Source organism: Aquarana catesbeiana, linkage group LG06 (genome assembly GCF_042186555.1).
Source record: "Aquarana catesbeiana isolate 2022-GZ linkage group LG06, ASM4218655v1, whole genome shotgun sequence".
NCBI classification, from domain to species: domain Eukaryota; kingdom Metazoa; phylum Chordata; class Amphibia; order Anura; family Ranidae; genus Aquarana; species Aquarana catesbeiana.
Genome location: NC_133329.1, coordinates 61626988 through 61640663, shown reverse-complemented (window position 1 = coordinate 61640663; position 13676 = coordinate 61626988). Strand labels below are relative to the sequence as shown.

Here is a 13676-nt window from a genome sequence, read left to right as displayed (position 1 = left end):
GATCCAGATGTCCGATGGAGCCTACACACAGTCGGAATTTCCGACAACAAGCTCCCATCGAAAATCCGACCGTGTGTACAGGGCATAAGAATGAGTTATAGATAAGTAGCTTTTCCTCTGTATGTTTATTTTTGGGTGTTATGTTTTATTGAGAATCCTTTAAAACAGACAATGAGTAAAAATCACTTGCTGGGGGTTCTTTCTGTCCTCTGTAGGGGGTAACTTGTGAAGCCTCATTATGAAAACAGATAATTAGTTTGGTTTCCTCTTCCTTCTTCCCAGAATGGCGTTGGCTGCTCTAGGAGAAGAGCTGAGCTGCTCCATCTGCCTGAACCTTTATACGGAGCCGGTTTCACTGAGATGTGGACACATCTTCTGCCGGGATTGTATTGTGACTGTTTTGGATACACAGGGGGGGTCTGGAGTTTATTCCTGTCCGGAGTGCAGAGAGGAGTATGTAAAACATCCAGTGATGGAGAAGAGGAGGAAGTTGTGTAACATTGTAGACAACTTTAGATCTACACAACAAAAGGTGGAGAAAAGTGAGATCCTCTGTACATATTGTGTGGATTTTCCGGTGGGAGCTGTCAAGGCTTGTCTGCAGTGTGAGACTTCTATGTGTGATAAACACCTGACAGCCCATAACAAGACAGTGGACCATGTGTTGGTGGAACCCTCCTCGCCCTTCAGTAGTAAAAAATGTTCCATTCACAAGGAACTTCTGAAGTATTTCTGTTCGAAGGATGCCATCTGTCTTTGTGCCTCCTGCTGTCTGGTGGGGGAACATAAAGGACATGAAGTGGAAACTCTAGAAGAAGCTTTGGAGAAGAAGAAGGAGAAACTGAGATACGTTCTAGAAAAGTTGACTAGAAAGAAAGAGACAACTGAGCAGAAAATTCAGAACTTACAGGACCAAGAGAGAAAAGTTCAAGAAAAAGCAGATGATGAGAAGAAGAGAGTCATTGCACTGTTTGAGGCTACCAGGAGACAGCTGGAGGTCCAAGAACAGAGAGTCCTGAGTGAGATCTCCAGACAGGTAGAGGAGGTCTCATTATCAGTGACTGATCTCACCAAACAGTCGGAGATACAGAAGGATGAGCTGTCCAGGAAAATTGGTCACATCGAGAAGTTGTGTAACATGACCGACCCAATAGTTGTCCTACAAGATCAGGAATTGGACACAGATGACCAGAATGTGGAGGAATCTTCTGTTCCTGATCTGGATGATTTTATGATCTCTCTTGTGTTGCACAAATCTAAAACCGACCCTATCACTAATATGCAATTTAAAACCAACTTCTATGCACAGTATACAAATGATCTACTACTGGATGAAAAAACTGCCCATACATTTGTGGCTTTATCCGATGATCTGAGAACAGCATCCGACGCTGAAAGACACATGGTTAAACCAGAATTACCGCAGAGATTTACAGAATACAGCCAAGTGATGAGTATGGAAAGTTTTTCCCATGGGAGGCATTACTGGGAAGTAGAGGTTGGTGACTGTGGGTATTGGGATGTGGGTGTTTGCTATCCCAGTATAGAGAGAGATGGAGATGCGTCTAGTATTGGTTTTAATACCAAGTCCTGGAGTTTCTGCATATATCAAAAAGAATATGCGTCTCTACACAACTCTCAGAAAAAATTGTTATACCCGGAGTCTCCTGTGCAGAGATTGGGAATATATTTGGATTATGAAGGTGGCCGTCTGTCCTTCTACCAGCTGAGTGACCCCATCAGACACCTCCACACCTTCACCACCACCTTCACCGAACCCCTCCATGCTGTCTTCTATCTGGATGAGGGAGCCTGGGTAAAGCTTGTATCTCCGGTGTTTTCTATAAAACCATAATTTACAACATCCTTATTTTTTTCTAAAATGTTGTCATCAATAGTAATAATAATGAGTGTGAAATCATCTTGAATATAGTAACAGCTGGTACAATTTAAAGGAACTCTATATTAAGAACCAAAGAGAACCAAGAGATCCTGACAGCAACGTGTTCATATTTCCTTCTGCTAGCTCTTATCATATCTTCAAGCTTTCTAGGACCAGAAAGAGGGACACATTTTTAGGGCAAAGTATGTAGGAAAAGGACACACACCCTGCCACACTCCCTATATAAAGGCCACACAAAATTAATATGACAAAAATGATTGGCCTTACACCTGTAGAATTTCGTCAGATCATTCAGATGAGAAAGTATAAAAATCATTCAACCATTTGATTGTCTTCATGGACTTCTTTTGTCATACCATGTTTGAAGACATCTTTGCGCTCCTCACGCAATGGAAAGACTCGATTAGTGGAATTGTGTGCATTATATGGTTATCATTGATGGTACCACATCTTGGAGAATGAGATACAGAGTGGAACTCCAGCCAAGTATTGTGGGCCGGATCTTTCTATTATGGGATTGTCATTTACAGGCTGATTTGACTCTGTAGTGGAGCCATTCCGTTCTGGTAAGAGCGCATTTCTTATAGCTGGTGACGGCTCACGTGGTGATCACAAGTGGATCGAATACAGTTTCCTTGTCAAGTGTCACAGCGGTGTTTTCAAGATTTATCTTGTACTGTTTTTCTAATTTTTTTCACTTACATGCATTTATGTGGACTTTAGATTTTGAATTTTATATACCATTAGACTCAAGTTTTCTTTTTACGTTATCACATTTGTCGCAGCAATTTATATATATATCTATTACTTTTGCTATATAGTTTGTCTAACTATTTTTTGACAGCAGCTTATTTTTTGCACCTACCAGCATGTTTTCTACCACTGTTTTTTGTCAAAATCTTGATTTTCATAGAAGAATGTTCTACTTCTGGATTACCTTTGTGAAGTGCATGCACATACAACTAGTTATGATCATTGTCAGCTGGGAGCAAACTCAACAATTAGAACTGCGTTCCTTTCATTAGATTAAAAACATTTCCATCCTTGTTAGAAAACATTCACACCTGAGCGTAGCGTCTTTGAGTGTTTTTCCAGCATTTTTCGCTTTTTTTTTAGCGTTTTTGTCGTGTTAATGCGCGACTTGCATGCATTTTTGAGCTTTGACTCTGTTTTATTAGCCAATAGAGAAAATTATCTGTTGCATGATTTGTTGTTAGGTTTTTGGGTTTTTTTTTAGCTTTTCTGTTAGCTTTAATTTATTTTTTAATTAGTATTATTCATTTATTATTATTTATTTTTTTGTTAGGGTAAGGTTAGAGGTTAGATTAGGATTAGTAGTTGGGGTTAGGGTTAGGATTAGGGGTTAATTATTTATTTACTATTACTTAGTATTCTTTTATTGAATGTATTTATTATTTATTTATGATTATTTTTATTTCTTTGTGTATTTATTTTACATGTATTTATTCATTTATTAGTAGTAGTATTAACACCCAAACCCTAACAAAAATAAAAATAAATAAATAACCCTATGTCAGGAAGCTAGTTCAGCTACCCTGTTTCCCCAAAAATAAGACCTAGCGTGATTGTCGGTGATGGCTGCAATATAAGCCCTACCCCCCAAATAAGCCCTAGTTAAAGTCTATGTATGTCTTCTTTTCAGGGTAGGGCTTATTTTCGGGGAAACAGGGTAGGGCTTATTTGGGGTTCTAGGGCTTATATTGCAGCCATCACCGACAATCACGCTAGGTCTTATTTTCGGGGAAACAGGGTAATACTAATTCCCATACAGCTAATGCAAATTCTTCTGCAGCTAATGCTCATTCTTCTGCATTAGCTGCATGAGAATTAGTTTTAGCGAATGAGCATTAGGGAATGCGCAGCAGCTGCAGAAGAATTTGCTTTAGCTGTATGAGAATTAGTATTAGCTGAACTAGCTTCCTGACATAGGGTTATTTTATTTATTTATTTTTTTGTTAAGGTGTTAACAATACTACTACTACTAATAATAATGAAAATAATAATAATTAATGAACCAATAAGTGTAAAAATAAATACACAAATAAAAATAATCATAAAAAATAGTAAATAAATTCAATACATGTATACTAAGTAATAGTAAATAAATAACCCCTAACACTAAAAAAATTAAATAATAATAATAATAAATAAGGAAACACCCCAACCCTAACACAAAATAAATAAATTACTATTAATATTATTATTAATAATTTATTTTTTTCTTCAGGTTTGGGTGTTTATTATTATTATTTTTCCAATAATTTATTTAATTTTTTTTTTTAAGGTTAGGGATTATCATTTTTTTTTATGTATTATTACATATTATTTATTTTATTTATTTATTTATGATGATTTTTAGTTATTTGTGAATTTATTTTCCATTGATTTATATTTTTTGCTATTTTATGTTCTACAATTTTTAGTTTTGAGCAGAAAATTGCGTGCACACATGCGACAAAACGTTGCGAATGGCGTGTTTCTGTTCATTTTTATGGGAGTAAAAACATGTCAAATACGCTTAAATCTGCCCGATTCGAGCTACAAAAAAAAGCTCTAGAACTTTTTTGAGCTTCAGGCAACTTGGAGAGGAGATGTGAACCATCTCCATATCTCCATAGAGAATAATACATTTTTTCTCCTCCAGCGTTTTGGAGCTTCAAGCTACAGAATGCTGAGGTGTGAATGGAGCCTTAAGATAATGCAGTGAACATTCTGGAAATTTAATTTTTCTAACAGGTGTAAAGCCAGCTTTACTTCTAGCCGTGATTGCTATACCCGCAGTGAGTTTAGAGGATCAGCAGGGCCCAGTCTTTGTGCAGCATCGACACAGAGTCTACATGGGCAATCAGCAAATATGACTTGATTCTCTGAGATATTGGTAATATATACTGTATATGGGATTGGGTCGGAGGGCAGTCAGGTGTAAATGGAGAGCAGAATCAGTTTGCACTTGACCGCCCATAGAGCAGACCAGGCTCTGTCCCTCTCGGCAGTCCATAAACTGAGCAGACACGGACCTGTCCTCCTCCCGCTCTGCTCTGACCAGCAGGAGATCAGTGGACAGATCCCCCCCATTGAGCAAAGCAGAGTCTGCCCCATGTGAAAAGATTTTTCTCTTTACAGGGCTAGATAGGTTAGTGTTAGAATGTTGGTGGCTATAGTTGCAAGAATTTTAGTTTTAGCCTGGACTTCCACTTTAAGCCCACCAAACATTACAATCTTTTTTAGGCCCCTTTCTCATGGGGTAGACTCTGCTTTGCTCAATAGGAGGGATCTGTCCACTGATCTCCTGTTGGTCAGAGCAGAGCGGGAGGAGGAGCCTTTAGTTTTCTCACTTCCTGTTGTATCTCTGGCACAGGAAATAAAAAGAAATCCATGAAATGGGACACAGGTTGCACAGCAAATTGTAAAATCCAAAAGAGGAACCTTCAAAGCTGTAGTTCAATTTGCTTAGATTTTCTCTTTTCTGTTTCTTCCTTTCCCCACTTCATCAACGTGTTAATTAAAATTTCAAATAAAATATTCTATTTTCATTGTACGACCGGGTCTCTGCTTCTCTGTGCAATGTATGCAAATCATGGCAGAATTGAGGGGCTGGAAGGGTGCTGTACATAACGTCCTGAAAACATTCTAGTGCTATGCCTCAGTTCTTCCCCCAAGAACCTTCAGCTCTGATGCAAGCAGTGGGTTGGCTCTTTGAGGGAATTATACAAATATTTTAATACCTTGATGGGTGGATGTCAGTTTGGAGAAGATGGCAGGTCAACCTGGGAAGGAAAGATCTAGATCAGCCATTCTCAACCAGGGTTCCATGGAGCCCTGGGGTTCCTCCAGAGGTTGCTAGGGGTTCCTTTAGCTGTGGCTAATGAACCACCTTTTTGATATTGCCTACAGAGTTCAAGGTTCAGCATCATGACACCAAATATATTTTTAGCTGTCTTTAAGGGTGGCATTCTGAGCACCATTTTAAGGGGAACATTCTTCCTATTGACCACCAGTATAAAGGGCATTGTTCTTTTGACCCCTGATGAATTGGTTTTAGTAAGGGTTCCTTGAGACCTGAAAATTATTTTTGGGGTTCTTCTAGGGTTAAAAGGTTGAGAAAGCCGTTCCTCTAGGGTTAAAAGGTTGAGAAAGCCTGATCTGGATGATGCTGGACGTCCCAAAGCCCAGAAATGAAGCAGGCCCTATCTGACTTGCTGCAGCTTTGAATGCACATTGTGAGAAGCTTAACAGTGTGCAGTGAAATCAGAGTAAGCCATTTCAGCCCATTAGAGGAGTCTACAACTGTGCAAGACTGACGGGAGGGCTGGAGGTCCCGATTTAAGCAAAATTTATTTAGCCAAAAGACACGTCCCCACCATACCTCCTCATAGGCTGAAGCATTATGTGACAAAGCTGGTCAATCAATCTCCTAGGTGAGGGCGATGTCCTGAATAGGATGAGGATCCTAAATCCTAAGAATGTTGGATTCTGGGGGGCTGGAGCATCTTGTCACCAGATTCTGAGGTCCTTAGTTTTCCAGGATCCCATGGCGAGGCCCATTAATGTCACTACAGGATGTTGTCTTCATTTAGGGTGTAAGGTGAACTTTTTTTTATCCTTTTCTAATGTTTCTCTCATCACTAAACATTATTGTATGAAGAAGGTGGTGGTGGAGGGATTCAGGTCAAGTAGACTTTGTATTTTCAGTATCCACTTTAAAGCTGAAGTGCAATGGACATATATCATATTTTACCTTGTTTCCCCCTCTTCCTGATCAACATGCAATTACATTTTTTAATCAAATCATTTATTTTCAAGGAATACCTCCTTTTTAAATCCAGTGATGATCTCACAGGGTCCGTCAGTTGTTCCCTGCTCTTCGGTGGCAGAGGCCAGAAAACTCCTGTAAACATCATAGCACCCTGCATTGGGACTTGTTCTTTTATATAATGCTCAGGAACATGATTGATGGCAGAGAAAACTAATAGCTGTAGGAGGCAGGCCAACAGTGTGGATCGAGAGGAGATGGGATTGATGATGAATGAAGTCCTTCAGACAGGATGTGAAGGTGGGTCCAAGATAGCTTCTGCAGGTTCAAAGGGTGATATTGTGGAGATGCAAGTTTTCAGGGAATTGGGAGTAATTGGTTTCAACACAGGAGAAGATTTTCTACAAGTGTTGGAAGAAAGGTGAGCCTGAAAAAGAAACCTAGAGAAAAACTTTGAAGAAATAAAGAAAGAACAGCTGGATCTAGGACCAAATGAAGGGCATGGGGGAGCTATGGATGACTGATATCCCTCAGAGTATTTCAGGGAAGGACAGAAAACTCAGCACAAATAATTGAAGCCATTGCTTCGACATGAGAGCCGAGCAATGAGAATTTTAGGAGAGCTCAACAATGGCAGCCGAAATGTTTCCCTCCATGCAGATTTCCTGTAACCCATTGACTGCCAAGGAAGTTGATTTATTTGTCATGGTTGTCCATCTCCTAGACAGCCAAGAACATTCAGTAAAATTATTGGCAATCCTAGGACTTAGATCTAGACTGTGTCCTTCCCACTGTCTGTAGAAGTGATCAGGGTGGGTGTACAGAGGCCGGATCACATCTACATAGTACAAATAGAACACCCCCCTCTGTCCCTCCCTCACTCATAGTGGCCATGAGGCTGGTGTCCTTTCTCCTCTTGCCTTGTATCGGAGTGTCACCAGCACACCATAATAGAAAAAAGAAAACATTTATATGTCACAGATGAATATTTGCAGTATTCTTTTGCAATATAAATATTCTCTTTGGTCTCCTATGGTGTGCTGGTGACACCTCCATACTTTGTATATCCATTGATGATGGGGCCATGTGTCTGACTCCATTGCAGCACCTGTGATGTGTTTGTGTCAGAAACCATGAAATCAGACCGAGACAGAAGTACAGTTAAATCACACTTGTTTAATAATAAAAGTAAAAAGAACAAACATAGTCAAAACATAGCCAAAGTTCAGTAACCGGAACCGATAGTCAGCCAAGCCAGAAGTCAGGGATCAAAGTAGTGGAACAGCAAGCAGGATCTGGAGCCAGAAGGAATGTCAGCAAACCCAGTCTTTAAACAAGAAAGCAGGACATAGTCTCTTGTGATGTTGACCAAGGCGAAGGCAGAGATCCACTGGGCTGAACGGCTTAAGTAGGCAGGACTGACGAGCAGGATATCATCAACAGCTGAGTAACTGAAGAGATAGGAGTTGGCAATTAGCCGACAGCTGAGCGGCCAGCTCTGAGAAGGAAGGACTGAGCCCAGCCCTGACATGTTTGGTCCTTTCACTGTAAAGAATGCTCTGGAATACACAGTTTGCTCTCCTTTTGCCGGTCTCATTGCCGCCTCTTGTACTCAGAATGGCGGGCACTGAGATCGGTAAACGTCTTATCAATCCACCAATCTCCTTACAGAGTTTAATAAATCTGTATGTAGTCACTGCTGGGGGCCAGAGAAGTAGACTGAGGACAGATATCCCTCTCCAGTATACCGTGGAGACATTAGGAAAATATTTAGACCCTTGGTGTCTCCATAAAGAGGACCTGTCACCTCCTTGTACATAATGTCACCAAAGTGCTTCTCTGTCCCTGGTAACAGTAATAAAGGTAAATAGTAGTAATAATGATAAAAAAAAAAGATAATTATATTTGTCACAGAGTAATAGAAAAAAACAAACTGATGACACTCCTTTACACTTAAGATTAAGAGTAATGAATTTTTAAAATTAGACATGGCTTTCTACTTCTCACCTTTTTAACCTGAAGGAACAAATAATGACGGGCAGGAAATAAATGCAGACAGTGAAAATGTAGTATTCCCCATATGGTGATTAGTGAAGAAATGCCCCTTACATTGGTGGTCAGCAAAGTTCCCCTTTATCTTAATAGTCATTGATGTGCACCCTTATATTGGTGGTCAGAAAAAAAGGATCTTCTCAGATTGGTGGTCAGTGATATGGTTCCTCACATAGGTGGTCGGTGAAGAAGGATCTTCTTAAATTGTTTATCAATGGGAAGACTGTCTCCCCTCACAAATAGCTTAACTGCTTGCCGACCGCCGCACACAGATGTACGTCGGCAGAATGGTGCAGGCAGGCCAATGGGCGTACAGGTACGTCCCTTTAAATTTGCCGCCTTTTGTGCGCGCACGCCGCAGGAGCATGCCCACAGGTCCCAGGAACTCGATGTTCGTCGGTGGCCCGCAATTGCAGTGTGGAGAGGTAGAACGGGGAGATGCCTATGTAAACAATGCATTTCCCCGTTCTGCCTAGTGTCATAACAGAGATCACTGCTCCCTGTCATCGGGAGCAGTGATCGCTGTCATGTGAGTAGTAGCCCACCCCCCCCCACAGTTAGAACACCTCCCTAGGACACACTTAACCCCTTGATCGCCCCCTAGTGGTTAATCCCTTCACTGCCAGTGTCATTTACACAGTAATCAGTGCATTTTTATAGAAATGATCGCTGTATAAATGACAATGGTCCTAAAATAGTGTCAAAAATGTCTGATGTGTCCGCCATAATGTCGCAGTCATGATAAAAATCGCAGATTGTCGCCATTACTAATAAAAAAAAAAAAAATAATAATAAAAATGCTATGAAACTATCCCCTATTTTGTAGACACTATAACTTTTGCTCAAAACCAATCAATATATGCGTATTACGATTTCTTTACCAAAAATATGTAGAAGAATACATATCGGCCTAAACTGAGGGAAAAAAATTTTTTTTTTTTTTTATAGATATTTTTGGGGGATATTTATTATAGCAAAAAGTAAAAAAATATTGCTTTTTTTTTCAAATTTGTCGCTCTTTTTTTGTTTATAGCGCAAAAAATAAAAACCGCAGAGGTGATCAAATACCACCAAAAGAAAGCTCTATTTGTGGGAAAAAAAGGACGTCAATTTTGTTTGGGTGCAACATCGCACGACCGCGCAATTGTCAGTTAAAGTGACCCAGTGCAGAATCGCAAAAAATGGCCTGGTCATTCAGCAGCCAAATCTTCCGGGGCTGAAGCGGTTAATGCTTTCGACTTTTGAAATCGGGAAGTGATGGCAGGTCATCACTTCTGGGTTTCCATAGCGGAGAGCCGATCAAAGCCTACCCAGGCTTTGTTCAGCTCTCTGATCAGCTGACATAGGCACCAGCTGGTCACTCTGGTCTCCCGCTGGTGGTGAGGAGGGGGGGTTGTCCCCTCCCACTGCTTGTAAAAGCAATCCAGTGACTAGTTAGCTGCTAGGATTGCTTTTACAAGAGAGATGACCGCCGGCTCTAAAAAATGGATGATGCCTGCCAGCTATGTATGGGTAGGTCACTGGTTAGCAAGTAGTTATAAACTTGCACACTTGTACTAATAATGTAAATTGGCTGTAAACTTCTTCGTCATATGATACTATCATAAAATATAAATATCTAAAATACATTAAATGGCTGTGGTGCAATTGCTTACTACAAAAATCCTTGGGATTGAAAAAATAATTACAGACATTCAGGAGGTGGCAGGGTCACCTTTTGAAGGCCTGTCAAATGCTGCTATACTGCCCTCTTGGGCCCGGCTATATTACGTGGACCTTACTTTTTACTGCAAACTTCACTTTAAGGACCTTTTTCACTCCTACAGTTACATACCTCCCAACATTTTGAGATGGGAATGAGGGACACCTACTAACAAATGTATGTAGGCATAGGACACGCCCCCTGCCACACCCCCCTAAAGGAGGATTAACCAAAAAAAGTTTTAATAAATGCACAAGGACTTTTTTTTTTTTACCACTACTATTCCTTTATATTGGCTTTTAAAATGTACAAATGCAGCAATTTAGAAATCGGATGAAAGATTTAGCAGTGGGGAACACCTTTTTAACTACTGCATGTGCACCGACAGCGGTGTACAATTAACCTGAATCATACAATGCTGTGGGTGCACATGCAGTAGTTACAATTGTGTAGCAGAAGGTCTGGCAGGGATTCTGGAAAAGTCCGGTTCGGGATTTACACATCTCCCGTCTCCATTCTTCCACCTTTCCAAACCTCTGATCCTCCATCCACTCCAGGTTTTTCCTCCTCTACCTTTTACCCAATGTAGACTCACCTGCAGCCAGTCAGAGCTCTGCATCCTGGGGAGCAGACGGGTCTGGTGTGTTGGAGATAAAGGTTGGTGAAAACAGCAGAGCTGTGTATGTGGAGGGTGACAAGGAGTAGGCTGGGGAAGCCTGTTATGCCAGCCATAGGTGGATTAAAATTTGGCTGATTCAGCAGGGACTGCTTCTGTACAATCAGCCAATCAGGGCTTTTTTTTTTTCCTTTTGCTCAATCGATGCTGCTGGCTATCACCGGCAACCCTGATCATTGTATTCTGATCGCAGGGAACTCTCTCCGCTATCAGAATCCAATCCAATATCTCCAATCCAATAGTAATGTGAGGGGGGCTAAGGACAGTAATGTGAGGGGGGGGGCTAAGGACAGTAATGTGAGGGGGGGGCTAAGGACAGTAATGTGAGGGGGGGCTAAGGACAGTAATGTGAGGGGGGCTGAGGAGAGTAATGTGAGGGGGGGCTGAGGACAGTAATGTGAGGGGTGGGGGCTGAGGACAGTAATGTGAGGGGTGGGGGCTGAGGACAGTAATGTGAGGGGGGGCTGAGGACAGTAATGTGAGGGGGGGCTAAGGACAGTAATGTGAGGGGGGCTGAGGAGAGTAATGTGAGGGGGGGCTGAGGAGAGTAATGTGAGGGGGGGCTGAGGAGAGTAATGTGAGGGGGGGCTGAGGACAGTAATGTGAGGGGGGGACTAAGGACAGTAATGTGAGGGGGGGCTGAGGAGAGTAATGTGAGGGGGGCTGAGGAGAGTAATGTGAGGGGGGGCTGAGGAGAGTAATGTGAGGGGGGGCTGAGGAGAGTAATGTGAGGGGGGTCTGAGGAGAGTAATGTGAGGGGGGTCTGAGGAGAGTAATGTGAGGGGGGTCTGAGGAGAGTAATGTGAGGGGGGGCTGAGGAGAGTAATGTGAGGGGGGGCTGAGGAGAGTAATGTGAGGGGGGGCTGAGGACAGTAATGTGAGGGGGGGCTGAGGACAGTAATGTGAGGTGGGGCTGAGGACAGTAATGTGAGGGGGGAGCTGAGGGCACTGCATTAAGCTGCAAGTTCCTGCAGCACCATGTGGTTTGTTATGCGTGAAAATGTGCCGTAGGTGCCGATGTGTGGGGGTCCCAATAAGAATGAATGGCACCCTAACTCATCTGCTAAAGTGCAGTGCATTTCTCTGTGGATCAGGAACACATACGATTTCCTACATATTCCCCAGCCACAGAGATGGGAACCTAGACTAAGAGTGAGGGGGAGCTGTGATGGGAAGGATTTGGCTTGTGGCACAAACATGCGATTTGGACCTCTGCTGGTAAACATTTTTACTAAATGGACCTTGTTGAATTTTATTTAACCACTTAAGGACCGCCCCATGTACATTTGCTGTAGGGTGGGCGGCCCTTAAGCACAAAATCACGTACCTGCGCGCGCCCCCAGAGCCACACTCCCGCTGTGATTGGACACAGCAGCAGTAAATCAGCGGGTCCAGCAGCCGCGATCGTTCATGGGAGAGACAGAACGGCGGTCTGCCTATGTAAACAAGGCAGACCGCTGTTCTGTCACAGAGGGAGAGAGAGATCTTGTGTTCCTGCTAATCAGAACACAGATGTCTCTCTTCCTCCAGTCAGTCCATCCCCCACACAGAAAGAAAGCATTCCCTATGAACACATTTGACCCTTTGATCGCCCCTGATGTTAACCCCTTCCCTGCCAGTGTCATTTATACAGCGATAGTGCTTTTTTTTTTTTTTTTTTTTTTTTAGCACTGATCACTGTATTGGTGTCACTGGTGCCCAAAAAGTGTTACTTAGTGGCAGATTTGTCCGCCGCAATGTCGCAGTCCCACTAATAATCGCTGATCACCGCAATTACTAGTAAAAATAATTTAAAAATGTTTAAAAAGTCCATTAATCTATCCCATAGTTTATGGACGCTATAACTTTTGCGCAAACCAATCTACGCTTTTTGGGATTTTTTTTTACCAAAATATTTTTGTAGTAGAATACAAATTGGTCTAAATTGATGAAGATTTTTTTTTTTTTTTTTTAACATTTTTTTTTGGGATGTTTTATAGCAGAATGTAAAAAATATTGTTTTTTTGTTTTTTTTTTTTAAATTGTCGGCCCTTTTTTCTTTATAGCGCAAAAAAATAAAAACCGCAAAGGTAATCGAATACCACCAAAAGAAAGTTCTGTTTGTGGGGAAAAAAAAGGACATCAATTTTATTTGGGTACAGCATCGCACGACCACGCAATTGTCAGTTAAAATAACGCCGTGCCGTATCAAAAAAAAAAAAAAAGGCCTGGTCAGGAAGGGGGTAAAACCTTCCCGGAGCTGAAGTGGTTAATAAAAAACAGAATCTGTTGCACTTAATATAACATAAAATAAAAAGCAGCTGGCACAAAATTGCTGGGTACAATTAAAAAGATAAAAGAGAGAAGGTGCAGCGCTAAAAAAATGATAAGATAATGTCCCAAAAGGAATAATAAATGATAAAATAAAGTCCCAAAACATAAATATAATGAAGACAAACAGAGCCTACTACATTGGGAGAAAATAAGGAAAACTCACAAAGGGATAGGAACACCGTCACCAACACCCAAACATACTGACCCTTACCATCAGTGTATGGGTTATACACATATGTTGTAAATAGATGGCAAA

The 13676-nt window shown here is 41.5% G+C and overlaps 1 protein-coding gene across 1 annotated transcript; it reads left to right on the top strand.

Annotated features, from left to right (window-relative positions):
• The first annotated feature begins 283 nt into the window (after positions 1-283).
• LOC141148542 (E3 ubiquitin-protein ligase TRIM21-like) lies at positions 284-1968 on the top strand. The gene has a single exon (XM_073636088.1). The coding sequence runs from the start codon at positions 284-286 to the stop codon at positions 1853-1855; it is 1572 nt and encodes a 523-aa protein (XP_073492189.1). The 3' UTR covers positions 1856-1968.
• Positions 1969-13676: the final 11708 nt, after the last annotated feature.